This window comes from Musa acuminata, chromosome BXJ1-4, assembly GCF_036884655.1.
Source record: "Musa acuminata AAA Group cultivar baxijiao chromosome BXJ1-4, Cavendish_Baxijiao_AAA, whole genome shotgun sequence".
Taxonomy (NCBI): domain Eukaryota; kingdom Viridiplantae; phylum Streptophyta; class Magnoliopsida; order Zingiberales; family Musaceae; genus Musa; species Musa acuminata.
The window spans coordinates 34,196,724-34,224,618 of NC_088330.1; the positions used below are offsets into that span (position 1 = coordinate 34,196,724).

Here is a 27,895-nt window from a genome sequence, read left to right on the forward strand (position 1 = left end):
TTTGCCTCACCTCTCATTGGCGGTCTCTCTCCTCACAAGAAGCCGCAAAGTTCCCAACGTTCTTATCAACCACTGTGTCGTTCTCGCCGACCACAACCATAATAGCTACATGCGATCCCCAATAGTGCCATCATCCACTACCATCGAAAATGTAATTGGTACATTGAAATTATCTTTTTGTCTATTATTTTCATATCATTTCTGCACGTGTTACAACGTGTTGTATCTTCCGTTGATAAAACTGACGATATTATGGTAAATATAATTAAATATTTTATTTTCATAATTATAAAAATTTTAATATTAATTTTTTTTAAATGTAAGGACTGGGATTAATATGTAATTAACCTTAATTGAGGCCTAGTCTCTTGGACGCATGATCTTACATAATTATTCTAAAGATTTATTATAATTTCGACTCAATGATCGTCTCAACATGCTATAGAAAGTCCTCTTAATCCCCGTATTAACTTAAGCATCAGCGAGACTTATGCTAGTGATGTAATTTTACAGGATCATCCATCGAATCTCAGCTTCCGACACCTCTATCTGTGACAAACGTGGAAAGTGGAACCAGTCGGATCCAAACCTCGTCCACTTGTTGGACGACCTAAGTCTACTTGAACAAATACTAACTTGTGGTTAAGCAGGGGTTTACACGACTATATACTTTTTTAAGTATTTTGCATCTCTGATTGAGACACCCACCTTAGGCTCTACTATGAAATAGTTTTGCGTATGATCGAAGCTGGATGAGTGAGGAATTTCCAATGGCGACTAAACGAGTTGGGATAAACGTACCGATAGTTGTTGTCACATTTTCCAGCTCCGAACCCATTCCAAAGTTCGCCGTCGCGCTGCGTTTCGTTTAGCCGCCCTGTAAAAATTTCAAGACTTTCTTCTCAGCTTGGAAAGTTACGACTTGAGCACGAGCAAATAATTGGTTAATTCATTTTGGGAAATAATCTACCAAAACACTGCATCTTGAAAGAGTTTGGCGAAAAGATTGGAGTTGATTTGATGAATACACAAACATACAGTCCATTGGAGAGGAATTATCATATGGATTCTTTCTTGCTTAATCAAGCATTCATGAGTGAATATAGTAAGGAAAGAAAGACACGTTTGCAAAAAGCAAAAAAAATAATGTATGAATAATTGAATAAACTATAATCCATTCACATGCAAAAACCACACATTTGCTTTATTATTTCTGTTAAATAAATGTGGAGATGATTACAAACCATGCGTCAAAGAAGCAGCCAAGAGGATAAAACTTCTGCCACAACCCAAAAGAGAATCCACCATGGAGTTGGTTGCAATCGCCCCTGCAAATATGCCATACATGTGCATTTTTAGGCATTAAAAGGTGTCGAAGTTTCCAAGTGCAGCAATGTTCAGAGGGCAACTGATCAAAACATTCATCAAATGCTCTAGATATTCTTGTAAAAAAAATAATCTCAAGATTGAGATAGTGCGCCATCGACCATTTGTTGTCTCATGGAGAAATTACAAAGACCAACGACCGGGAATCCTTTCTAAAAGAAAAGGAGAGAAGGAAGGGCTGCCAGGGCATAACTTTATAACCTGTAATTTCCCCAGATATTTGACCGAATTGTTGGATGTGATGACAGAAGACCCATGATCGATGACATTTCCAAGCTACCGCCGGCTAACATTGAATTGTGCGCTCGAGGGAAGATGCTAACTCCAGTGCCTTGATGGGAAAAAATCCAGCTTGTGCTGTAACCAAAGGAAAATGCTGAGGCAACAAATGCTCAAGGCTGACACCACAGACGCTAGTTAAGAGAAAGGATCTATAGCTAGGAGATATTAAATGAATGCCGAAATGCGCCTCTGACCAGTTTCATTCAACAAGGGATATAAAGACACAGCAGGTAGTTCATAGTTGTACCTGAAAGAAAAATAATGAATCAAGCAAAAATCATCTAAACAAACTTCACATCTTGTTGTGTCAATCAGTTGTGAGAAAGAAATCATATGGCATGAGCAGAAAACCTATTCCTGAGACATAGCCTTGAAAGAAACCAATCTTATTTCTTTGATTCTCTTTTCCTCTTATGAATCAACATGTTAACATATTATGATCCAATATTTAGTTCCTGGGAGAGACACAGCACCTTGAGGTATGTTTTTCCATGTTTCTACTCAGAATTGGTCCAAGGGCTCTTGAGGTATGTTTGACTGCCTGCTGCATGTATACATGAATATAATCATTTTACTAGCACTGTCATCTTCTGCTGCCAATGTGTTTTTCTTTGGCAACTTGAATAGATGCTAGCTAGTAGGAATTTGATTATCATTTTTGGTTTGGTAGTTCACAGCATGAGCAAAAAGACTCCAGTACACAATGATGATTTATGTAATGTGCCACTTCCAAAGAAATCACAACATAATTCTTTGTGGATTTCAAGTTCTACTTCAGTGACCAACTAATTGATAGATGGCACTAAAAATTTTATATACGTTCATTATGATGATGAAATTCGACGAATGTTCAACATATTCTGCATATTTCATGTTCCAGTAGTGATAGTTGTATGTTATCCACCATGTTCCTCGACCTTTCCAGCTGCCTCTTTTTTTTTCTTTTCTTTTCTTTGATTTTTGATGTTATAGTAGGAATCTAGATTCATTGTTCCTAAAGTTCCTTTACAAGCATTCCACAGTGTATTCAAAGTAAATGCAGGATGGTGATTTAAGGTTTTCTGTGATTATTTCTCCCCTATTATACGTTTCTATTTCTGTTTCTTGACTTTGATCCAAATCCTGTATTTCTCTTCACAAGATACTTTTGGTGCTTCATATAATCTCTTTTTTATGTCTCTTTGTATGCATATGCTGATCTAATGGTTCTTCAACAAATGGTTATTGTATTATATATTTACATTTCATCAGGTATAAATGCCTGAAATCATCAGAGTTTGTTGATAAATCACTTGTTATATGAATAGCTTCTCTACCCTTCAGTCTAATTTATTATGTTTGACTTTACTCCATAACAACTCTATTTCAACAATTAGTCTAAACCACTTACTGGGTTACTAAATAGCTATCAGCTATAAGTTCTACTTCTTGCTTCCGTCAGCTTTGGTCACTGATACATTTTCTTTTAACATGTATGTTATCTCAAACATGTCAGACCAAAGGTGACACATAGTTGTGCTTCCTTCAGTGAAGCACTTATCTTTTAACTCAAAATTTGAAATCAAATTTAACTATGCTAGAATTTCCAACCAATAATCATCAGCCTCACCCAGCATGTCACATTGCCATGATAATAATAGATAGTGAAGTTGCCTAACCTTATAATATATGAATGAAATATGAGAACAGCATTTGGAATTTCTCAACCCAAAAGATTCAAGTTAAGCTACACAAAACAAGTCCTTAAGAGAAACTTATTAGTTTTGAGGACCTCACTAGAATAGGTCCATGAGTTCTAAAATCAACTAGCTTATTGCCAATTACTGACGTATGAATTTTTCCATGATTGGATTCTGTTGGAAGCAACGTCATCAGATAAAATCAAACCATTGTAACCTTTTCTATAGTTCTTCTCTGAGCATCCACTGAATTTTACCTAAGCATGCATTCATAATACCTCAATCAGCACTATCCTTTAATTTAAATATTAGTAACCATGTTATTCTATTTTTTAGTAAGATTTTAAAAAAAATCCACGTCAATATCTTAGTTAATATTGTACTAGTATACAGTTACGTCGAGTCAGGCAGTCTGTTGATAAGAACAGGTCCAAGAACTCTAGGCAACGGGCAAGAAGAGGGACACAGACACAATCCATGTTATTAGCAGGTCAGTCCAACTTGATCTTGGGTTGAGCATAGATATAAAAGTGGCCCACAAGGTGACAACAATGGACAAAACAATTAAAATAGAGCACCAACATAACTAGTTAAATTCACATGAAAATTTGCACAGGCTCAAGTTACAAAAAATTAATGAGTAATTTAAAAGGTTTACGAATATGTTCAAAAGTGGAGGAAATAAGTTTAAAAAAATGCTACAAAAAAAATAAAAACAAAAGATTGAGAGAAACCATATAGGAATAGAAAAAAACAGATAAACCAATAAAGCTAAAGTAACAACTTCACTAGATATATTGAAATGACCAAGTTCGAACAAATGCTAGCTAAAAGAACATATAAAAAAAGATCCTAGCAATCATACACATCCTTAACCAAGTACATAAACAAATGAGATTGCATCTTTGAAGCAAAAGCACCTCTGACATCATTTTTTCCAACACAATTGTTATTCAAATATCTATATTTTAAGTTCACCTAGTTGCCAAAAAAATTGAGCAAAATGCTCAGAAGTAAGATATAACATGATAAACTCAACTACGGCAAAAAGGACATGTAGCATATAACAAAGTACCTGTTTGCAATTATCTCGCCTGGGTAGGAGAACAAAGTAGACCCGAGGCGTCTGATCCCACCACTGCAAGCTCACAAACAGAACAAAGCTGCCCCTCAATGGCAGGCACAAACCTAGCCCCACAATAAGGGCAGGAAACATCCTTCTGCCCACGATAGATTGGAACAAAAGTTGCCCCACAAACCACAAAAGGATTCCTGTAATCATAATTGAGTTGATTAGCATCATTTTTATCACCAGCATGTTGCAGCACCTGCCTAGCTTTCTTTGCTTGGATTTCAGTTGGTCTATTCTCCAGGAGCATCCTGGCAAAGTTAGCTGCTGTTGCATAGTTCCCTCCTTTATAGCAGATAGTCATAGCATTAGTGAGGACGAGCCTCATATGAATCTTCTGAAGCTTACAGTTGGTGAAATAAGCTGCCAGCTCCTGCTGTTGAACCGAATTGACCTTGATTTCCTTTCTTTGAACCTCCATTTTCAAGCCCAGAACATACTCTCTAGCAATCTCAATCAACTCCTTCACTTCATCAACTTCCCTCCTTGACTCCACTACAATAAGTGGGATAGTGTGCAAGATGTTGAGAAATTGTCGTAAAGCCTCTGGAAACTTTCCATCTGTAGTGGCTCGATAAGCTGCCTTTAGCTTCTCATCCATCTGCGAAAACTTGAATACAAGTGCTGGTGGGCCCCTCACATTAGGACTGTCAGACTCACTCCAACCCTTCTCAACAGCAGTTGATATGGCTGGGGTAGTAGCAAAGGCATGCATATAGGTATGACTGCCCACAAAAACATCCATGAACAATGGCTTCATAGGTGCGAAATTCCTTATACCCAATTGCCGGCTGAGCAAGCGCATGGCAGTATCAAAATTTCCAGCTGCCACATGCTCTCCTGCAAGAGATGACTTCTGAATCCAGATTTGACTAACAGGAATGCCAGGTGTAGGGGCAACAAATAGTGAAGAACGAGCATTTCCAGCAGCTTTTGGCGTATCTGCATCTGGTGGTAATTCCAAATCCTCAAGGTCCCATCCTCCCTCCTCATTATCTTCATTTGCTACCCCCTCTTCAAGTTCAGCAACTACATCATCAGCATTCTGCATCACGGCCTCCATGTCAACAATGTCCAATTCTTCATCACCCCAATCAGCACCAGTCGCTTCCTCCTCTTCCTCGTTCCCTGCCCTCACAGTGTCCAGCCCATTGTCAAATATACCTCTCATGACCCTTAATAATGGCCAATCCCCACAGCACATAAGTGATGCAGGTGGCATCAGAAGAGAGCGCACTTTTCCTTCAGGTAAAGAGGGAACATTTTCTCCCAGTTCAGCAGAAAGCCTGTCAGCAACTTCCTTTAGTCCATGAGTGACAGCTGTAACATATGCAAGAGGCAAATGACCAGAATTTTCCAAAATATTAACACGTTCCTGAACGTCACCAAGATACATAGCATTATGAAACTGACCCATAACATCATTCTTCATTTCAGCTATTTTCAGCATTTTGGACAGCTTCTCCATGTTACCTGTTACAAGATAAAGAAAAGATAGCCTCTCAAAGTTCTTTGTCCTCTGATATGCATATTCCACTATACTAGTGTTTCCTTGCCGAAGGGCTTCAATACCCAACCTGTACCAATGATCCTTATCATCAATCTCTTTTGCTGCAGCAACAGCTATCTGAATGTTACCGCTCTCTAGAGCCAAGTTGAATCTAGTCTTTTCATCTTTTACAAAATGGAGAGCTACTTCAGGAAAACCTTTCTGTTGTAGATATGAGATGACAGCCTGTCCACATAGTTGTGAGTTCCTGATCATACTCATCACATGATCATATCTTTTCCGAAACAGGGATAGCTTAAAGATGTATTCTGTTGAATCAATCGATATCACACGATTCTTCCCATCACGATCCAGGCAATAGATATTGCTTCCAGAAACCTTGGTTATGTAAATCAGAACATCAAGAGTTTTTATAATACCACTGTCCCCATTAGGAAGGCAATACTTGATATGATTTAGTGTAGTATATATGAAGACACCATTGTCATCCCAGGCACCGCTTTTCACACGGATTGTCTCGTGCAATGTGTAACGGTGCACAAGTTTCTTATTAGCAATCACTATAGCATGTTTAGCCAGCAAAGCAACAGATTCCATGTCACTTGACCAGACAATGTATTTGATAGATGGGGTTTGAAGTTCTCCAAGAACAATCCGCTGTTGGAGATCAAAAATGGCCACCCTGTCCTCAGCCCTGCACAACAAGTTACCGGTGCCAGCATAAAATATTGCATCCGTACCAACTGGAAGAGGACTCTTCTTTACAATCTCATTTTTAAGGTTCTTAACTATGGCCTGGTTGTTACTCTTGTCAAGAACAGCAAATCTATTACGAGCTACAAAAACAGCTGATGCTCCAGCTCCCTTCCTTGCATCCTGCATATAGTCACCCCTTCCAGAAGTGTCCTTAGGAACAATATAAAGCTCGTAAGAACCCCCATCCGCATCAGAACAGATCAAGACAGCATTCTCTGTGGGACTAAAAGACAGCGTTCTAGGTCCCTGATTCAAGCTGACAGAACCAGGTCTCCTTATCGGAACCACCTGACTATCCTTCTGGGATGAGAACTCATAGAATCGCAGGAATCGATCTTTCACATAGTATAGAGCATCTCCACTAACAGAGAAAGCAGGGCGTTCCCTCTCCAATTTGAAAACAATCATGCCACTATCATGACCAGCTGCAAGAAGGTTCATTTCTGGATGTGCAGCAAGAATCCAGAAACGGTCATGTTCCCGGCGGAATGTCTGAATACCTGTCCGCTTAGTAGCATCCCATATGCGAATGCTTTTGTCTTCTGAGTTGGATACAATGATGTCCTGCTTTGCATGGAACATTACACAAGAGACGTTATTCATGTGGCCTCTCAATGTGTCGACCTCCCAAGCTTTGGAATCTGCTCCAATATGACATACATTTAATGACCTGCTTCTATATCAATATTTTCCTCCTTTAACTGATAACTCATCAAGGAATTAAATATATCGAAGCATTACCATAGTTATCACATTTAAAATCGTAAAATACAAAAGCACAAAAAGAACATTTTAGTTAGATCAGATTCTGTGAATTGTAATATCTAGGCTTTCATTTTTCTTGAGATTAAAAAATAGTAGTTTTATAATTCTAGATAAGAACGTGAGGATGCCAAAAAGAGAGATATTTTCATATTACCATTCATTCTCCACAATTTCACTTGCCGATCATCTGCTCCAGATACAATAAGAGGCAGGGTTGGATGGAAAGATGCCCAATTGACTCCACGATCATGACCTTCCAAGACATATTTGACAACAGCATCGGTACCCCCAAACAAATCAGTGTTCATCTGGCTCAGACGCAGGATATCTTCAGCTGGAGAAACTCTTTTCCTCAGTGCACTAATATCCCAAACACGGACCGTCTGATCCAGAGATGCAGATACAACCAGGTCCTCCTTTGGATGGAATAAGGCGCACATGACATAGTGGTTGTGCCCGGTCAACACGGAAATGCAGGTACGAGATTGCCAGTTCCAGATCCTAATAGTTTGGTCATCGCTTGCACTGACAATCCATGGGTGCTCGTCATGGAATTGAACAGTGCGGATGTAGTCAAGATGCCCAAGAAGGGTGAACAGGCACCGGTGAGTCTTATAATTCCAGACCTTAATCTTGTAGTCGTCTCCTGCAATTATGACATTGCAATCAGAAAGAAACACACCAACAAATTAGGCCCTTTGAAATATATTCATAAGAAAGATATCCCAAACAAGAGATCCACGACAATTTGAAATAGTCAACCCAGAAGCAAGAGCAAACAAAGATCAGATTCCAATCTTAAGCGAAAACAAGATTAGAATTTTGAATCAAATCAACCAGATCCGGTGTCCCCAAGAAAATCAAGTTGCAATTTTTTCAAGGACGACGGAGATCTAACGTCAGATTTAACGAGCGACACACGATGCAACTTAAGCAAATCAAGATCAAACAAAAGACTGGGCATTAAGAACAATAAATCGATCACCTCCGGAGACGAAAAGGGGCTGTGACTTGTGGAAGTGGACGCCGCGGACGGGGCCATCGTGCTCGTCAAAGCGGTCGATGAGGGTGCCCATCCGGTAGTCCCATAGCTGGATGACGCCGCTGTGGAGGCTGGCGAGGATCCAAGGCCGCTTGCTGTGGAAGCTCAGGCCCTTCACCCGGTTGCTCTTCGTCTCGAACTTGGTCAGCATCGCCGCCACGCGCGCGCCTGCGAGATCGAAACCGACGCAAAACAAACCTATATCAGAGGGGAAGGGAGCGGGGGGTAAGTCAGCGGAAATTAGGGCTATGGCTGGGATCTGACCTCGGATCTGAGGAAAGGGCCTCCGACCTGGGGATATCAGATCTGGATCTCGAGCGACTAGATCGAGAGAAGTGGAGATCGCCGCCGAGGGAGAGAAGATGGGGGTAGGGGAGACGGAGAAGACCGAGAGATGTCCGACGGGGGGGTCGCGCGACGACACGAGGTAATCTGTTCTTCGCCCGTTACACTTCACTTTACCACGTTTTCTCTCTGTCTTATACTCGGGGTTTTTATTGCGGTATTTTTACATATATTTCCTTTCAAAGTTATCGAATATCATATTTACCCTTATCTTTCAAAGAAAAAAGTTTCAGAGAATATTAATATCATTTATAACTTTAATAATTTTTAAAGAATAATTAATTTAAATTGAACCGAAAAATCATACCAAATAAAAATCAAATATAAATAAAACTGGTTTAAAATCGATTCGATTGGAACCAGTTTCATCATTAGTTTGATTTTGAAGACAATTAATGATTCTAGATATGAGATACTCTTCTTTGATTTGATTAATTGGCTCGAATCTAATCAAATCAATTTTAATTTGAAAGATTACTTCGATTGAATTCACTGCCTAAGCTTTTAACGGGTTCAAATTAATTAATCATATTATATAAATAATATGAGTTTAATGTTATAAATACTTTCATGCCGTCCAATCAGATCAATATTTCGATTTAATTCACTGAACTGAATCAATTCATTTAAAAAAATATATATATATATATATTTAGATTTACTTAAATTTATAAATTGGTTACTCGAATCAGATTAACTAATTTTGAATCAATTTAATTATCTATATCCCGAATTGATTCCGACTATTTTACTTTAATCAAATTGAAAAAAAATAATTTAATTTGATTCGAATGTGTTTGTAAATTTCAAAGGTCGCTTTTATTTGAGGGATATAAATTTTGAATGAATATTAATATCATTTATAGTTTTAATAAATTTTAAATAATAGTTAGCTGATGGAGGATAACCCATTAGGTGTTAAATTGAATCGAAAAAGAGATACAAAATCAATTCGATCAGAATTAAACGATTGGGATAGTCGGTTGAAATCGATTTTAATTTGAAATATATCAACATAATTGAATTTCACTATCGTATATCTTTAATTGATTCAAACCAATTAATCAAATCGAGCCAAATGCTTAGTTTTATAAATATTATCGTGTCATCTAATTTGATTGAGATTTTGATTTGACTTAATTGAATTGAACTGGTTCATTCCAATAATATATATTTTTAAATTATTCAAAATTATAAATTAATTAATCAATTATGATCAAGATTTTAATTTGACTTAATTAAATTAAACAGGATCATTCAAAATAATATATATATATATTTTTTTAAAATTATTTAAAATAATAAATTAATTAACTAATTAATTGAATCGAATTAATTGATTCTGAATTAGGCATATTCCAATCAATTCTAATTTAAAATACACAATATATTGAATTAGGCACATTAAAATACACAATACATTCACACATCTAAGTCTAACCGACTTGTGGAGAGGTGATGTTAAAAGTAGATAATGCTATACTTTCCTAATAGTTTAAGCCTTTGAGAATTACTAATGACATATTTAAAACAATTATTGATCATCATATTTAAGTGGGTAAGAGGATTCAGACGACGAATTATACTTTGAAATTAGATATGATGAGATAATTGTATCATATCTTTGACTAGTATCAATAGCTCTTTATTATTTTGACACTAGAACCAGAGTTTAGGAGCTTAAACTCCTCTACTAAAAATATTGATAAATATATTTAATCTTATATTAATTTTACAAGCATCAAAATTATTCTTTATGTTCATGATATGTAATTTAGGATTCTTATGCTTATTAGGGTCGGAGCGGCACTAAGAGGTGGGGGTGAATTAGTGCAGCAGATTAAAACTCGTAAGTTTGAAAACGATTTCGTAAATGCGTAGATATTTCGATTGGACAATTGAAGGGTATTTATAGGCCCCAAGAGGATTCAAATTTTAGCTCCAAATTTTAAATTCTCTTGGATTCCCGAAGCTGATGGTGCCACCGCCCGACCTTTCGGGTGCTAGGCGGTGCCACCGCCCAGTCAGTCGATGCCACTGCCGGACCTCTCGGGTGCTAGGCGGTGCCACCGCCCAGTCCGGTGGTACCACCACCCGATCCTCGGGTTCTGGGCGATGCCACCGCCCGGTCTTACGGGTCACTGGATGAGCTTCAAATCTGGCCCAAACTAGGTAATATCGGGCCCAGTTAGCCCCTAATTAGGATATATGATTATCTCTTAATCATAACTTTAATTACATGCAAACTACGCAACTAAAAACATAGTCCTAAGCAAGTTTTTAACCAGCAAACATCGAGTCTCCTTCCGGCAAGCTTTCCGGCGATCTTTCGGTGGAATTCCGATACACCTTCGGATTTCTTCTAGCGAACTCCCAGCAGGCTCCCGATCTTGTGACGAGTTCTCCGAGTAGCCGAGCCTTCTTGGTGATCTCCATGAACCTCCGATAATCTCTTCGACGGACTTCCGAAAACTACGATAAGTCCCCGTTTTCTTCTCGGTTGGTTCTGGCAGCATCTCCGACAAATCTTCGGACTCTCGAACACCCATCGAACTTGACTTCGGTAGACTTGCTTTATGTCTTCAAGCTATCGTAGTTAATCCTGCACATGTAAAACAAAAGTTTGATCTAGACAATTACTCCTAAGCAATTAATCAAGTTGTCCGGCATGTCATTGGTCCCTCGACACTTCGTCCGATTCTTCGGCCTATCATCCTCTCTTGCGGTTTATTGTCCAATCGGCCAGTTGACTCCACAACTTCGATATCCTTGGCGTAATACCCGCTCTTCTTGGCCCAATGCTCAAATACATGGCCAAAGCCTTCTATCGATACGTCGACTGATCCACCGGCCTGACGTTCAATCTTCTGACATGTTCCTCTAGCACAACATGATTTTCCTGCTTCAATTGTCTCACCTTGATTGAAGTATCTTACATAACTCAAAACACAGATTAAATCATAAACACATAGCAAGTTGTTTCATCGTCAAAATACGAGGTTCAATAATGCTTATGTCAATTATAATAAATGATGACTTATGATTTAAAGATTATAAAAGAATTATATGGTTGTATAGATTTGATAAGAAAAAAATCACTTTGTCAAATGCCTTTTTCTCAACATTAATCATATTTAAACATGATCATTTTTTATTATCACCTTGTTATCATCAAAAAATTATTGCCATATTTATAATTTTTGAAGGATAAATGATTAACATCTCATTTGATCAAATTTTTTTTTAAATGTCATCCCGATCTATGCATGATAGATTATTATAGAGGATAAATGACTGGACATATATCAATCAAAATCTTTACCAACAAATTAATAGATATCATTTTTTATAATATTTATATGAAATTTGAGATGATCCACTTGGAAAATATAATTCTAACACATCCATTTTAATCCCCCATCAATCTCGTAAGTGGATTGTTTCATTAGACAATTTAGCTACAAAAGGCCATACTAATTAGTTTTTACCGGATAATACTCCTCTATTAAAAGCTTATTCACGATTTTTTTTTTTATAAATCTTAATTTTACCCTCTTATTAAATTGATTTGGATCAGTGAGTGAGTTCAAATTTGTCAATTTGTTCCCTTCCCTCCTACACCTCTTTTTCTTTGGAGTCTCCTCCTCCTTATTTCTTTCATACTCTTTTTCTTCCCAAATTAATTTAATATAATATTATATAATAAATCTAAAAGATTATATATATATGATGATTTTTAGAAAATATTCATATTTTGAATATTTTTCAAAGATATCACTCTTTTGTTTATCGTCAAACAATACTTCTGATTTAGAAAATACCTATAATATCTCTCAAAAGTTTTTGAGCCAAAATTTTTTGCTCATCTTTTTATTAGTTTTCAAATGTCACAGTGTTTTCATTTAGTAGTATTTTTTAATAGTATTTATAATATTTTATTAATATACTAAAAAAATAATAAACATTATTAAAAAAAATACTATAAATAATATAATTTCATGTCTTTTTTATTATCATTGTTCATAGATTATTACAATATTATATTTTTAAGTTGATAGTTAGTTTTAGTTGAGGTTAGAAGTCTATTTAGATTATTTATAACATTTTTAAATAAATTTCATAGTATATTTGTTATGATGGCCAAAACATTGTAACTGATCAAAAATACTATAACAAGCAAAAAAAAATTATGAAAGATAATATGTATATATATATATATATATATATATATATGGTACTATTTTAAAAAATAAAAATAAAGATATTGATTGAAAAATACCTAGAATATTGATATTTTCTAAAAAAAAACACCTATATATATATATATCTATTTATAAAAAACCTGAATAAATTCTAAATTGCAACAATCACTTTGTGGGTATTTGGGGATAAATTACTCTTATTTATTATCAGCTTTTTTTTTTGTTGACTAAATACGGGGAAGTCAAAATTATTGATCTAAAACGAAACCCGATCGGTAACGACCAACATGATGACCCGCCCGCATAAACCGACTCCTAAATACCGGGCGTGAAGACTAATAAATGACCCAAAGCGACGCCGTCGCAACTTATTCTCGTTTCATTTCGGTGCACTGCACGTCCCACCCAGTCGGAGTATGAACCACTTCCCCTCCCTTTCCAGATCTCATCTCCGTTAGGGTCTCCTCGCTTCCGATCTTAATCCGCTCTCGTCGATTCCTGGAGATCTGATCACCTAGAACTCGAGATCTAGTTCGCCTAGTCGCCTTTGCTACGGAATTGGTAACTTCTTTTCTTTTCTTCCTCCTCGGATCGTGTTCTGGTCGCTGCTGGGTCGAAGATGATGTCGGAGGAGCCGGTGCCGTCGAGGTACGTGAAGCTCACCAAGGAGCAGGATGCGCCGTTGGAGGAGATCCGCCCTGGGGAGCTCAATCAGCCAGTTCATGTTCCCCAGGTTAGGGTTTTAACGAAGAATTCTTATATGCTTAAGAGCGGTTGCTTCTGTTAAAATTCTGATCTCCGTCGTTTTTGGATACCACACATGGACGGAGTCTAACTTGATTTTGGAAAGATTTGCACTGTGTACTGATGCCGGCCTTTGATTTATCAGTTGGAGGTTCGTAGATGCGCCGAGTGCGGGCAACCCCTGCCGGAAAGCTATCAACCACCTGGTGATGAAGCTTGGACCACTGGAATCTGTGGTTGTTCTGAGGACCCTGAGAGCTGTAAGATCTGTCTTCCTACGTGCTCCATATAGAAGATATATTGGCGTAACAGAACGTTTAGAAGCTTTTCAAAGTTTAGACTGGTGCTAACCATTGAGTTTACTGTTACTTTTCCACATCTTACTATTTTCTTGGTCATATTTGACATTATGACCAAGAAAATTGACTAGAGACCTTCGTTGGCTTGGCTGCTCAATGCATGCCTAATTGTATGACTTAATTACTTAATAAGAACTGCTTGATGGCTAGCATGTTGGATGAATATCCATTTTCAGCTATGTAATAAATACTATGTTAGATGGTGCTAGATGGCTCAGCCAATAGTGATGAGAATGTCAGCGATTCTATTGATAGTGGCAGCTTTACGAAGAGACAAGAAAGTATAAGTTAGCTAGGTTGTGTTGGAATATGTGGACACCTAGACTACATGCTCAGCAAGTTTATGTTTATCAAGTTATCGTAATAACAATCAGAACCAGCGAGGATTGATGGAATCTGATGTGTACAAGCTCACTGTTCTTGAGAAAAATTTATCACAGTCCTTAAGGAGTAATTTTGTCTACCTATTGATACTGGCTTTGGGCACATTTTCCCTCCAAGATACTATGAAACCGTGTTGCTTGACCATGCTGGCACATCAATTGAAAAGGGTATGCACTGGGTCACCTACATGCTCTATTCTTAGTCTTGTCGAGTGACCTGATCGCAAGGTATTATATGCTGTCTATCAAACGATTTAATTGTGACGATACTCAGAGACCAAGGAATCTATGCTTGTTAAAATTTTCACTTTTCCATTCTGAATCCCCTCCAATTGTTATAGTTAGATATGAGAAAGAAGACTGTTGAGTCTCTTGGGTCATCAAACTTGTACATTTAGGCTTCCATCATGATGAATTACATAATACAACCATTTTAGACGCTGGTTGATTTGAGGTAAGACAGCTTTATATTGGCATAACTGAGATTTGCGGCAATCTCTTCACTTTAAATGCTCTTCTTCTTTGAGACATGCTAATTAAATCAAAACTTAAAGCTTCTGCTGCATCCTTATATTTACATTCTTTAATTTTTTTTTGCTATGTGATCACTGTGGGGTCAATCTTTAAAGTTTAAATTTTAATGAACAGAAAATTGAGAAAAATATTTAGATGGCTAGGAATCCAGACCTTGAATTAATTTGATTAAAGCATTGCATAATGGAATTAAGCATATGACTAAACCTTTTGAACTATCACATATATGGTTGTTAGAAGTTTAAAAATGTGAAAGCTATAATTTATTAAGCTACAGAGATTAAGTTATGTGTGACCCTAATGGATGATCTTCCTGTCTTATGGAAAACAAAACTATATACTGGTAAATCTCTTAGTTATGACCTTGAAATCAGGTCATGCTGATAGATGAAACAATGTTTACACTTTACAAATCTTGTTCTTGGTACATTGATACATCTTGGTGTTTTTGAGGTAAAAAGTAAGTACTCATGAGACTTTCTCTTTTATGGGTTCATATTCTCCTTGCAGTTTATTCCCTTGAAAACCACTTTGTGTTTGTCTAAGCCAAAAATGAATCAATGAGTTTTTTCAAGTATTGCATTTGGGATGTGGTATTTTGTCTCTATATGATTATGCCTTCTGGTATATGCACTTGATTAACATTACATGCTGTACAGGAGTTGCACTCAATGAACATCACAAGGTGGGTAAGTGTTGATTATATAAGTAGATGCTAGAAGAAACAAGACATTGTTTGCCACCTTGTCTGCTTCAGTGGGCACAACCATGAATTTCTTGTCTGTGTCATTGAAGAGGTGTCTGGAAAAGCTGGAAATGCCATGAATCTGATTAGAAAATATGCCATCATAACAATCGTTAGTGTTGGGACCGAGTGTCGGCAGATTATTGCCCTCTCAATTGCCTATGAAATTGAATCTTACCATTCATTCTGAAGCTAGCAGACACAACCAGTATTCAAATCTCTCTCCCTCATCTGGTTATGATAAGTGTAATACATCCATTTCTGACGGGGATGTTTATAAGAAGAAGACATGCGACATAATTCTTGACAAAATGATAATACATCTATCAAGAAGGAAACTGAACGGATACTCCATGAAGAATACTCATTCGTAGACTAGTATTTTTAGATGGATGTATAGGAAAATTTCTTTGGTACTCTGTTATCAGCTTTGTCAAAGACCACTTGCATTTGCTGGAATCTTATATGTTGATATGCATCTTATTCCATGATTCTCTTCAAGAGATTTACAATGACACTAATTTTTCTACGAGTCCTATAATTTAATCGTATGTTTTTGACAATTTAAATAATGACCTTTTTGGATTATAGGTTGGACTGGTTTGTTCTGTCCTTGTGTGTTGTTTGGGCGCAATGTGGAGAGGCTTAGAGAAGATACACCATGGACAACTCCTTGTATTTGTCATGCTTTCTGTGTGGAAGGTGGTGTAGCACTTGCAGTTGCTACAGCAGTATTCCATGGTATTGACCCAAGAACATCGTTTTTGATTGGAGAAGGATTAGTCTTTGCTTGGTGGATGTGTGGTATCTACACTGGTATATTTAGGCAATCACTACAAAAGAAATATCATCTCAAGGTGAATTGCTTTTTCTTCTTTTTTCTCTGCTGACTGTGCTATTTGCCAATATGAACTTTGTTGTAACGGAAGTTCCACCTGCTCTTACTGGGAACAGTAGGAAACTCATTTAGTAAGCACTGCAGAGATGCAAAAAGTAATTTACATATGAATGCTGTTTGACCTTTTTTTTTGGGTTGCATGTGTTTGCACATGTTCTTGTTAAGGAAATTTTTTCGAACACATGGATTTCTTTTTGATGGTTTCTATCTTGTTTATTGTACTAGCAAAGTATGCTGTATTAATTTTGCTATATTATATGGACATTGGCTCCTCTATAAACAATTGTTTAGAACATGCAGTCTGCTAAAATCACCTTTATGAATACAATAAAGATGAATATTCAAGATTAACATAATACAAACGAGTACCATTTTCAGGGTTGTTTTAGGACTATACTACACTACTGCTTTTATATAGAAACTATTCTTGCATTATGCGGACTATCTTTAATTCAGACAGCTTTATGCAAAGGCCCTTTGACGCATCTACTTCATACTTCTTTAATTAATCAGAGTTAGACAATTGTACGATTGTTGGTCTTGGATATAGTTGTAGCAAATTCTTAAACTCAAAAAATCAGATTCAAGAGAAAGATAGTCAATTAATCGATTTTCGGTTGGAAATGATATATCTTTTGTGCTGTACGAGTATCATAGAAACATCTTAAATAGAAACTGTTCTTGTTTCACTTGAACATCTACAATAATTTTACTAATTAATGGTTAATCCATTACCCAGTAATTTTCTGCACAGGAAATTATCTCTCAGGTGCAACCTCATAATTTTTTCACAATTTTCCTAGAACATGACTTACCTTCTGGACACATTCTATCAGCAAAATTGAACATGTCCCATGAAAAATTAGAAATTGCTTGTATCCAACAGTTATAATTTTTTAAAACAATTTTAGTGCTTGTTATCATGAACTTGCATTGTTGGGCATTTTTATTACCAGAATGGTATGTGTTATACATGTGCTCATGTATTTTCTACACTGGTTACATTGAATACACGTGTAGCTGTCATCTCTTCTGAGATTGCCATTAGATTTGATCTTGGTTATTATAATGTTGTATTGTTGTGGTTCCAGAACTCCCCATGTGACCCTTGCATGGTCCATTGCTGCATGCACTGGTGTGCCATCTGCCAGGAGCACCGGGAAATGAAGGGTCGGTTATCTGATAATCTTGTAATGCCGATGACTGTTGTCAACCCACCACCTGTGCAGGAAATGAGCAACCGTAATTCAGAAGTCCCTGAGACTCCTCCCCAACAGACCCAGCACATTGAATTGGAGACACAAGCATTATAGTTTAATTGAAATCCATCATACATGTTCAAGTACATGAGGCAGCAGAAAAAAAGCTAAGTGATCAATCTTCTCTTATGGTTATATTCTTATTAAACTTGATGGCATCTGGATGACTATTGTCGAGCTTTTTGGCACCCCAAGAACACCTTTTTTTTTATGTTACTTATTTTGATGCTTGCAGCTTATATAAGGGGCAAACCATGATTGTTAGTTTTGTAATCATTTTGGCCATTGTCCACGGACTATTTGTCATTATTGCAATCCATGATTATTAGCTTTGTAACCAAATTCTCCATTTTTCATCATGTCATTGCAACAGTGGTTCAGATTGATGCTAAGACTTCCTCATACTTCTGGGTTTGTCAGGAGTTTACCTGCCCATGTCTATTGTTTACTTGCTATATAATTTCTTTACTCTATGACAATGGAAGCGAGAAAATTTTGTTACATTAAATAGTGTGTAAGATGATTGCATGTGGATTTAACCTGAGATATTACTTTGTGTCACAGTGTACTAACCGTTGGATGTTGTTGCAGATTTCTTAACTCAATGACAATGGAAGTGAGAAAATTTTATCATATTTAATAGTATATGCCTGAGATCTTTTATTTGTCCAAAAATATACTAACCATTGGGATGTTCTTGCGGAGACAAATGATAGAAGTGATAAACATGTCTTCTCGTTGTGTATGTAAGAGATTGTTGATGGCGTATACGCTCTTTTGGTATTTTTTTTTGTCTTCTGTTCATCTTGTTTGATGCGGATATTGTGGTGTCAAATCTCTCCAATTTTTTTTCTTACTGATAAAGAGGGATCTCTCGTTTCATTTTGATAGCAAAGTTGGTTTGTTCACCTTGTTTTTCGATTTGTCGGATTTCCTTAAGTGAATATAAATTTTAGAGTAGTCGAACTCTCTAATCGTTCTTTGATTATATTTTTGTATGATGAAGTCCCTCGTATGAGTCATTAATACTTATTCTTGGTATCTCTCTTGGAAGTATACAACTCTCGTATACTAATGATCAAGGTTTTAATCAAATGTAAAATTCGGTGAATGTACAGAAGATTTGCCTTTATAGTATCATGATATTTATTATTTAAATTAATATTCATTTTTATTATCATGTTGTTCATCAAAGTGGAGTTTCTAGTAGCTTTCAATTATACCTTCGTATAGCTAAGTTCCTTATGGGATTTCTCCTGTGTGTATCGTATTGTCTCAAATTATTTCTGTCATGATTCACTATACCATGTTGTCTCTTGGTAATATTTTCATTACATTTTGATCTTTGTAGAATAAATTTAAACTATAATCTCCTTATGTGTGTCCTTTGTCATCGTATCGTAAGGTCTTCGTTACCTTTGATTGTATTCGCTCTTTTGTAATCAAATTTCATTCATCCTCTCTCGTGTCACGTATAGATGAAATATATCTCTAGGATAGTTTTTCACCTAGTAGCTCTTAAAGTCTATTGACTTTATTTAAAAATGGTGTGTCATTGTTTGGATCAAATGCTCTTGCCCCTAGCATAATCTTTATTATGCATAACTATCTACTATTTGAATGGTAGCATTATAGTATTTTCTTCGAGAGTAGTCATTTTCATATCTTTTTATTCCGTGCCAAGGCTTTTTAACCGTAATTTTGTTTCTGTAACTTGAGTTGCCTTAGTCCCTTCATCAATTGTTTCGTCAAGATAAAGTGTATATGCATCAAAGCTTTTCATGGAGGAAAAAAAATATAAATTTATATCATTATTATGATAAAGTAAACTTATCTTGGACTTATTCTTGTGAAAAAATTTAATAATTTTATAAAATTTTTTAAAAAGATTTTTCTAAAAGATATTTGATTGGTTCTTAGTTTAAGTATTTTTATATTATGTTATAATATGTTCTTGATATTGCTAAAAATATTATAACTTAACTCAATAAAAAATATTATGACTAATTTATTTTAGCAACATCATTATAATTATGTTGAAAAATATTGTACACATACAAGTCAAATTATTTGAATGTTGATGGACTCAAAATATATTAAGAATATACTTATAAACCTTGCTCGAGTTTCAAATAGGTATGCTTCTTCATTTAAGAAAATAAATATTCCGATAATTTAAGTTCTATATTAGCTCCATTGTTTTTTGGTAAATTTTCAAAAGCATAATATCTCTATTATAAAATACCGTATCAATGAGAAATGAACTGAAAAAATATTAGAAAAATATTTATAAACTTTGTTTATGTGTCATTATGTAAAAATATTAGAAAAATACCTATGATTTCTATAACAAGTATATGAATCAATTTGATTTTTTTACTAAGTTAAAATAGTATAATACAGTAAGAAAACATATTGTAACTAAGAATCAATCTGATTCAATTAATCAGATCATGTTATGGACCGACCCATAGAAAAAGAAAAAAAAATAGATAGGTGATTAAATGTTAAATTAAAGATAGAATTAGACAAAGAAAGGATCATTGATAGGGAAATCTGGTATCTTCCGAAAAGCTCAAGAAAAGTTCCTTTCTAAGAAATGGTCCTATTAATTTTTAAATCTAATAATGAATATTTTTTTAATCCGAAAAAACTATTCCGCTGCGATCCTTAATAGAGGCAATATTGTACTCGGCTCAAGACTTCGCCGCGGTTTGATGGGCCGGTTTAATTTCCTAATCAGCCGTTCAACTATTTGAACCGGGTGCCCACCAGCCGACCCCGACAGTTGACCGGCGGCCCGGTCGGGTTACTTATTCATAAAGTAAAGAATATACTTCTACTACACATTCGTGGACTACCAACTGTCTACCTGCGCGTTGATTCAAGGAAATGAGTGACACGTGCTGGTTGGCATTGGGTAAGTTGAAAAAGGGCATATTAAAAGGACCCTCTCTTCCCCACGCAGAAAATCCCTTGTAACGTCCTATCGAACGGAGTTTGGAATCTCCTCGTCGCACGGGCTTCGCTCTCCCCGTCTCGTCCGCAGCGATCGCCGCTGGCCAGGTAAATATTCTCAGTTGGAGTGCTCTTTGTCCCAATTAGGGTTTTTGGAAGTCTCGTGATCGATGCTAGGAATCTGTGCATGAGGAAATTATGGAACCAATTGGGCGAGAAAACGAGAAATCTTATGATCTCGGAGCATGGGCGATTTTCTTCGTTCAACATATTAAGGAATTTGGTTTTTCGGGGCGTAATTTAAGGGCATTTTTTAAATATATATATCTTACACAATGGTAGTGGAACTTAGTCGTGAATTGAATTAAGTCGACGCGTTTGTTTCTTTGTTTCCTTTTTCTAGATGTTCTCTTTTTTTTTCTTTGAATATGATAGGAAACTTGAGATTCGGTGTTGTAGGCACGGGATGTAGTTGGACGAGTGATGATTGATTGATGGCATCTTTATGTAGTAGCATTATATTTATTACATTCGATGAACATATAAGTACTGCTTGGAAATGCTTCAGTACGGTCATCAATTGCCTATATATCCATCTGTACATTTCCATTTCTTAACCATTCAACCTTGAATCCATAAAGCAGCTGGTGATCACACAAAATCCCAGGCCACTGCTTTCCACTTTTGCTATCCAACTTTTATTCAACAATTTCTTCATCCTTGTTAATTGTAGTATCAAGCTTACTTATCTGTATATGTTTTTTTCTTTATTTAAAAGTTTTTTTTATATTTCATACTGTAGTTCATGGTACAGAACTAGTGAATTGTCGGCAAGCTAGTATTTCCCATGGATTTCAAGAGGTTCATAACATTATTTTCAAGGAAAAAAAATCCATCGAAAACCTGAATTAGAATCATGGGTTCAAATCTATACATGCAATTAAACATTACTATTGAGGCATTGACTGTTAAAAGTATCTGAATCCATCTCTACATGAACTCAAAAGCTAGTCCCACTTCTGAAAGTTTAAATCATGGGTGGAGCTTTCATATGATGAAAACAATCAGGGAGAACAACTGAGAGATAAGTTTGGTTCTATTTTTGTTGGATGAAGCAACTAAGGTTGACTGGAAACAGTGAGCTTTTTTATGGGTTTGTGTCTCATAAAGAGTTTGAACTTACTGAAAATTTAATGATACAGGGAGAGTCTTGATGAGAACCTTTGTCAATAATTGTTCTTTAAAAGTATTGCCAAGTTATGCTTGTAGATGGGGGCAAACATTTTTTTTTTAAGTTCAAGATATGCTACTTCCAAGTGGATAGTTGCAATATAATTATATATTTTAATTAATAATTTTCCTTTGCTAGGTCATGGCCTTGGACACTGTGATTGCAAGATTAAGATTTCATATTGCTGCATTATTTCATTCAATATGTTCATCCAGCACATGTAAATTTTCCTCTTCAATTTGTGTTTATGTTTTTTGCATCATTGAGAAAATGTTTGCTCTCTCCAAAATTCCTCAGCTGAAAATGTTTGCTCTCTCTTTCATGAATTTTAGCTATCAGTAACTAGTATTTTTTGGGCTTATAAATATCTCTTTTCCTAAAACTTATGACAGATTTGGATGGTTGACTTTGTCATCTAGTTATAGACATTCTTTTCATATGTCGTGCAGTGTGTTGTTTAGGGTATTTATTATCTAGTGAAATTGAGGTAATCATAAGGCTGAATTGTGGATGACATCATTGCTGCTCATGTGTCATATATTTTGGAAAAAAATGAATTTCTTAATTTTTTGCTTCAGCCATAATTATGTTTGGAGATAATAATCATAGTGATGAGTATTATTAATAGTCTTCTAATGCATGTAGGATTTTGTTGGCTATGGAGGAAAGTTCCTCTAGAAGGAGGGAGTCAACTTTTAGTTTAGCGGTAAGGACTATCAGTGAGTGCTGTTCTGTGAACTATGCATTTCCAACTCTTTGAACAAAGTAATGTAAGATATTAATGAATATTATATGACAGTTATTTCTCATCCTTTTTGCCTAGCTCTTTCATTTGATAATTTTGTTCATATTTTGGTCAGGTTGATATATATGCTTCAATTCTTGAATGTACAGCATTTTAATGTTTGAGAATTATATGGCAGAATATCATTTTGACTTGGTTCAGTTCAAATATTATTCATTCTGGACATTATGCAATTAGATTCATGAAATACCCATCACACTCTTTATGCATATGTGTGTGCCCATATTTTATCTAAATCATCAGCAAATTATAGTTATCCATGAATTATTTTTGTTGACCATGTAGTGTTTCAGTTGGAAGAAAATTGGTGAAGTTCATATGCTAATGTTAGGCGTGCAGTTTGAGTTCTTTGACTATGTGATATATGTATGTGTGTGTGTGTGTATTGTGTATATCACATATCTGGTGTACCTCTATCTAAAGTGGTAAGCACTTAATATAATTTCTCAAAATGCTCCTGAGGTTCGTTCTCCAGCCTTCTTAAACCATGGTTCTTTTTAATGTACTCCTTTTTTCTATTTAATAAACCACAATCAGTTGAGAATCTTTTCTGTTTGGAGTATTTGAATAGATAAATGTAAGAACTTAACCTTTTGCATTAGCATTTTAACACTATTACCACTATATTGGAAACTATCAATTCTTCCAGGTTCGTGATGATTATTCAGCAAGTGAGGTGCAACAACTTTTTACTGCCATCCCAGCTCTCAACGAGGCTGCTTCATATCTTGCACATACAACATCATATTTTACTCGCTGCTTTCCAGGATCTGCTGGTTTGTCCCTCTCAAAAATTTAAACTTCACATACCAATATTTCTTCTGTTTGGCAATTGCCCTGTCCAAATTTCTTCATTCACATGTTTTTCTAATCAAAATGTTCAAGTGAAATGTGTGATCAGTATTTTCTTGTTTCTATTTTTAGTCTTGTTCCTCCAATTGATTTGAAGTATATATGCAGTTATTTGACATTCATACCATATGACATCTGGTTGTTCATACCACAGGAGATGTTGAACCCGATGAAGGACAGGAACTAATGACTCTGGTTTCAGAACAAGACACTAGGTCACTGTACGAGAGGGAGTCCACTGTTTCTGAACAAGTTGGTGATGACAACACTTCCTCATCTATAAATGAGGAAATGAGTGCAAGTTCTGTTGGAAGTTCATCTCCATGGTTGTCAGCTCGTATTTTCCAAAATGGATCTTCGATATTCAAAGAGTACGAATGCTCAATTAACTACACTCGCAAGAACTATAGAAAATGAAGATTTCTTGCAGAATTTATTTTCTTGAAATTCCTGATCATATGTTTAATATGATGCTGATAGAGAAGACTTACTGGCAGATCTAGTTTAATATCATTTATAATTCAACATATGTTTAACATATGTTGAATTATAAATGGCATGATAAGTACATACAAAATGCATTTACTAAAAGAAATAAAATGATAATAATGGAGAATTGTTTTGGTTTATTTCCTTTTTTGTCTTGGTTGTCTTGGTTGATTTACTATCACTACAGAGGTGTCAGGCCTGTGCTTGTGGGCATGAACCCATGAACCTCAGTCCATTAATTTACAATGGTGCAAGTCCAAGGTTCTCTCCCTCAAGGTCCTTATACTTGACAACAATAGTTGCTTCAGCCTCTTCGTATTACTCTCCTGATATTTTACCTAACTTTAAATTGTATGTTCCTTGATATCAATTTCTTTTGTTTTGAATAAAAAATTCTTTCAATTGTCAACTACACTAAAATTCATTTATGTAGGATAAAGTCTTCAGCAAGTGAAGATGCTTCATGAGTGTCCTAGAATTATGTTGGTGCTCGGACATGTGACCTCTAAAAGTATTTATATGTTTACATATCTTAGAATTGTGTCTACAGCCTTGTCGATAGAGCACGAAAAACAGTTCGTGGTTCAGCAGATGACATAGGATGGCTACAGCAAGCTACAGACATGCCTCCTGTTGAAGATGGAACTAAACGATTTCAGGAGATACTCGAGAGTATAAGGTTGGACAATCCTATATATTGAGTAGTCCCCTATATTCTAGTATGTTTTCACTTATGAAAATTGGAATTTTTATGATGTAATATATGTAATTAGAAGATTATGGAACTAAACATTTTTATGATGTAACCGATGTCTTTCCTTGCCAGAAATAACGAGCATAAATTGCCAAACTCTGTGGTTTACTTGTTGGTTCCAGGTAACCTTTTAAAAGGGCAGAAACCGTTTTTTGACTTCAAATCATGTTTTTCAGTTTTCCCCACTCATCGAGTATTATTTCTGATAGGTCTTTTCAGCAATCATGGACCCCTGTACTTTGTCAATACAAAAACATACTTTTCAAAGATGGGTCTAGCTTGCCACATTGCTAGAATACACAGTGAGGTAGTTTTTTTTAGTGCTTTTGAATTTTACTTGGTTAAGAACACTTTACATTGTTATGTGATTTCTGCTATCAGGCTTCGGTTGAAAAAAATGCCCGAGAGATAAAACAGTACATTGAAGAAATCTTTTGGGGTTCACAGAAGCGCGTGTTACTTCTCGGGCACAGCAAGGGAGGAGTTGATGCTGCAGCTGCATTATCTTTGTACTGGTCTGATTTGAAGGATAAGGTTGCTGGACTAGCATTGGCTCAAAGTCCTTATGGGGGAAGCCCAATTGCCTCAGATATTTTGCGTGAAGGACAGCTTGGAGACTATGTTAGTCTACGAAAAATCATGGAAGTTCTGATATGCAAAATCATTAAGGTAATTTACCTAAAATCATTTTTGCATTCCAGCAAATTTTAACTTTTATAAATTGTAATCAGATGAATTTCTACCATTTGACACTAACTAGTAAGATAACATTTTGGAAGAACTACTTATGCTATATGGAAGCCTGCTTATGCAAAACAGAGACTAGCTATTCTGATCTTAATGTCTAGTGTTTTGAGGGAGGATTCATTAATCCGGTTATGATGTTTATATACAAGTTAAGGCTGTACATGGACTTGATTCAGCAGATTGGATCGATCTGAGTCCAATCCAAATGTTCAGCCTGATATGATCTTATCCAACCTGATGTCTCTAATGTTTCTGCTTAGTACTGATCTATAAATGATCTGGTTGAGTTGGAAATCAAATTTGAAAATCTGATCCACGTTGATTATTTCTCTACATCTTTTTATTAGCATACTAGACCGTTACCATTAGATCAATCACTTGTCTAATAGTGGATTGTATTTTTAATTAAACATCATGTTTATTATTTGGTCATATTGGGCTATAAATGAAGTGATATGTGTTAAATATAGTTGTTAATTGTATTGTTGGATTAGGTCACTAGTCTGATGGTCAGAAGAAATGCCAATTCATTTCTGGTTTAAATGGGATTTTGTTTGACTATTCATTGACACAATTAAGATGTATTTCTAAGTTAAGCCATTACCCATTGAAGTTTGAACTTTTTGTCTATTTGAGCATTTCACATATATAAATTCAGGACTATAGAATGAAGTGTTACGCACGTGTTATGAGTGCAGACATGATCTGATCTTATATAGAGTCAACTATGAATTATGAATACATTAGCCTATCATTTTATTCATGTCAATACTTGGGTGGGTATCATGAAGAGCTGTACTAATCTCTAAAATTGATGAACTTTTGTACAATAATGTCATGGACCTCATATTTGTGATATTTTCTCAGTTAAGCATGTGTTAGCACATTAACCTAATTATTATATGTATGTAAACACTTGAGCCTGATACCTATAAAAGTTGATTCTTCTGGAGCAATACTGCAAAAGCTGATGGTATTTTATAATCAACAACAGTTACCAAATTTTGTCCTACAATAATTGTCTGTGGTAAGCAGGGATTTCTGTTGAGGTGGATAATGATGCTGTTGCAGGAGATGCAAGCACACAAAAACACTCCAGTCACCACTAATAATCTTTGAAAACTTTCCGTTGCTCAAGCGTTGCCAATTCTATCAAAAACACAGGCTAATGAAAAATGTGAACTGATTAAAAGATACAGATGGCATTGTTAATATCACTGCTGTATCTCAGTGGGAAGATATAGCAGATGAAATTATTGTTGTCTTTCCTTCCAAAAGGAAAAGGGTATTCTTGGATTTTCTTTTTGTTTCTATCAAAAATTTTTTTTGGTATTTTGTTGGTTGTGATGTTAGTTCACAGTGATTATTTCATTTGTATCTTTTCTAAATGTTTAGTTCTATCCAGACCTACTTTAACTTTAATGGGTGTATGCAGGGTGATTTGCAGGCACTAGAAGATCTGACATACGAGAGAAGGAAAGAGTTTTTGATAAAACACCCATTGCCACAAGAACTTCCTGTTGTTTCCTTCCATACAGAAGCAGGCATTGTGCCTGGCGTCCTCGCTACCTTATCTCCAGTGGCACATGCTGAGCTTCCTATCATCACATCCCTCGCAGACGGTCAACCCGCCAAGCTTCCAGTGGTTATGCCACTTGGGGCTGCAATGGCTGCATGTGCACAGCTACTTCAGGTCAGATACAGAGAGAAAAGTGACGGCCTTGTGACACGAAGAGATGCTGAGGTTCCTGGTTCTGTTGTAGTACGACCTGAGCAGAAGCTTGACCATGCTTGGATGGTATATTCATCCCCGAACAATGAACCTGTTGAAACGGATGCATCCAAAGTTTGCGAGGCCCTTCTCACATTGCTCGTGGAGGTTGCACAGAAGAGAAGGCATGAAATTTCCAACAAAGATGAATAATATGAACTAAGATGTGATAGCGTCCCATCCTATTGTATATTTAATTCGTTCAGGCTGATATATACAATATTCAATTTCATAGAATGTTCACGAGGATATGAGTCTGCCTCTGATTCA

At 35.9% G+C, this 27,895-nt stretch overlaps 3 protein-coding genes across 6 annotated transcripts; 2 read left to right on the forward strand and 1 right to left on the reverse strand.

The window, feature by feature from the left end:
• Positions 1-1,409: 1,409 nt before the first annotated feature.
• LOC135656716 (coatomer subunit alpha-1-like) lies at positions 1,410-8,992 on the reverse strand. Of its 4 annotated transcripts, XR_010504413.1 has the most exons (6): positions 8,814-8,992; positions 8,493-8,717; positions 7,662-8,153; positions 4,423-7,383; positions 1,863-1,915; positions 1,410-1,743 (listed from the first exon to the last, which is right to left on the reverse strand). XR_010504413.1 is itself a non-coding variant. In XM_065175874.1 (5 exons), exons 2-4 carry the CDS (start codon positions 8,698-8,700, stop codon positions 4,433-4,435), a joined length of 3,651 nt encoding a protein of 1,216 aa, XP_065031946.1. In that variant the 5' UTR covers positions 8,701-8,747; positions 8,841-8,992; the 3' UTR covers positions 1,410-1,915; positions 4,423-4,432. The 4 variants fall into 4 exon arrangements, 3 of the variants coding, with proteins under 3 accessions (XP_065031946.1, XP_065031947.1, XP_065031945.1); XM_065175874.1 differs by having other exon boundaries at positions 1,410-1,915; positions 8,493-8,747; positions 8,841-8,992; XM_065175875.1 differs by lacking the exon at positions 1,863-1,915.
• Positions 8,993-13,484: 4,492 nt separating this feature from the next.
• LOC135656757 (cell number regulator 6-like) lies at positions 13,485-18,453 on the forward strand. Its single transcript, XM_065175876.1, has 4 exons — positions 13,485-13,829; positions 13,986-14,100; positions 16,453-16,718; positions 17,851-18,453. The coding sequence occupies exons 1-4, from the start codon at positions 13,716-13,718 to the stop codon at positions 18,070-18,072; spliced, it is 717 nt and encodes a 238-aa protein (XP_065031948.1). The 5' UTR covers positions 13,485-13,715; the 3' UTR covers positions 18,073-18,453.
• Positions 18,454-20,967: 2,514 nt separating this feature from the next.
• On the forward strand, positions 20,968-27,891 carry LOC103975607 (uncharacterized). The gene is made up of 9 exons (XM_009390622.3): positions 20,968-21,084; positions 22,853-22,913; positions 23,662-23,788; positions 24,019-24,235; positions 24,904-25,032; positions 25,180-25,229; positions 25,317-25,414; positions 25,489-25,776; positions 27,290-27,891. The coding sequence occupies exons 2-9, from the start codon at positions 22,866-22,868 to the stop codon at positions 27,776-27,778; spliced, it is 1,446 nt and encodes a 481-aa protein (XP_009388897.2). The 5' UTR covers positions 20,968-21,084; positions 22,853-22,865; the 3' UTR covers positions 27,779-27,891.
• The last annotated feature ends 4 nt before the right edge of the window (positions 27,892-27,895 follow it).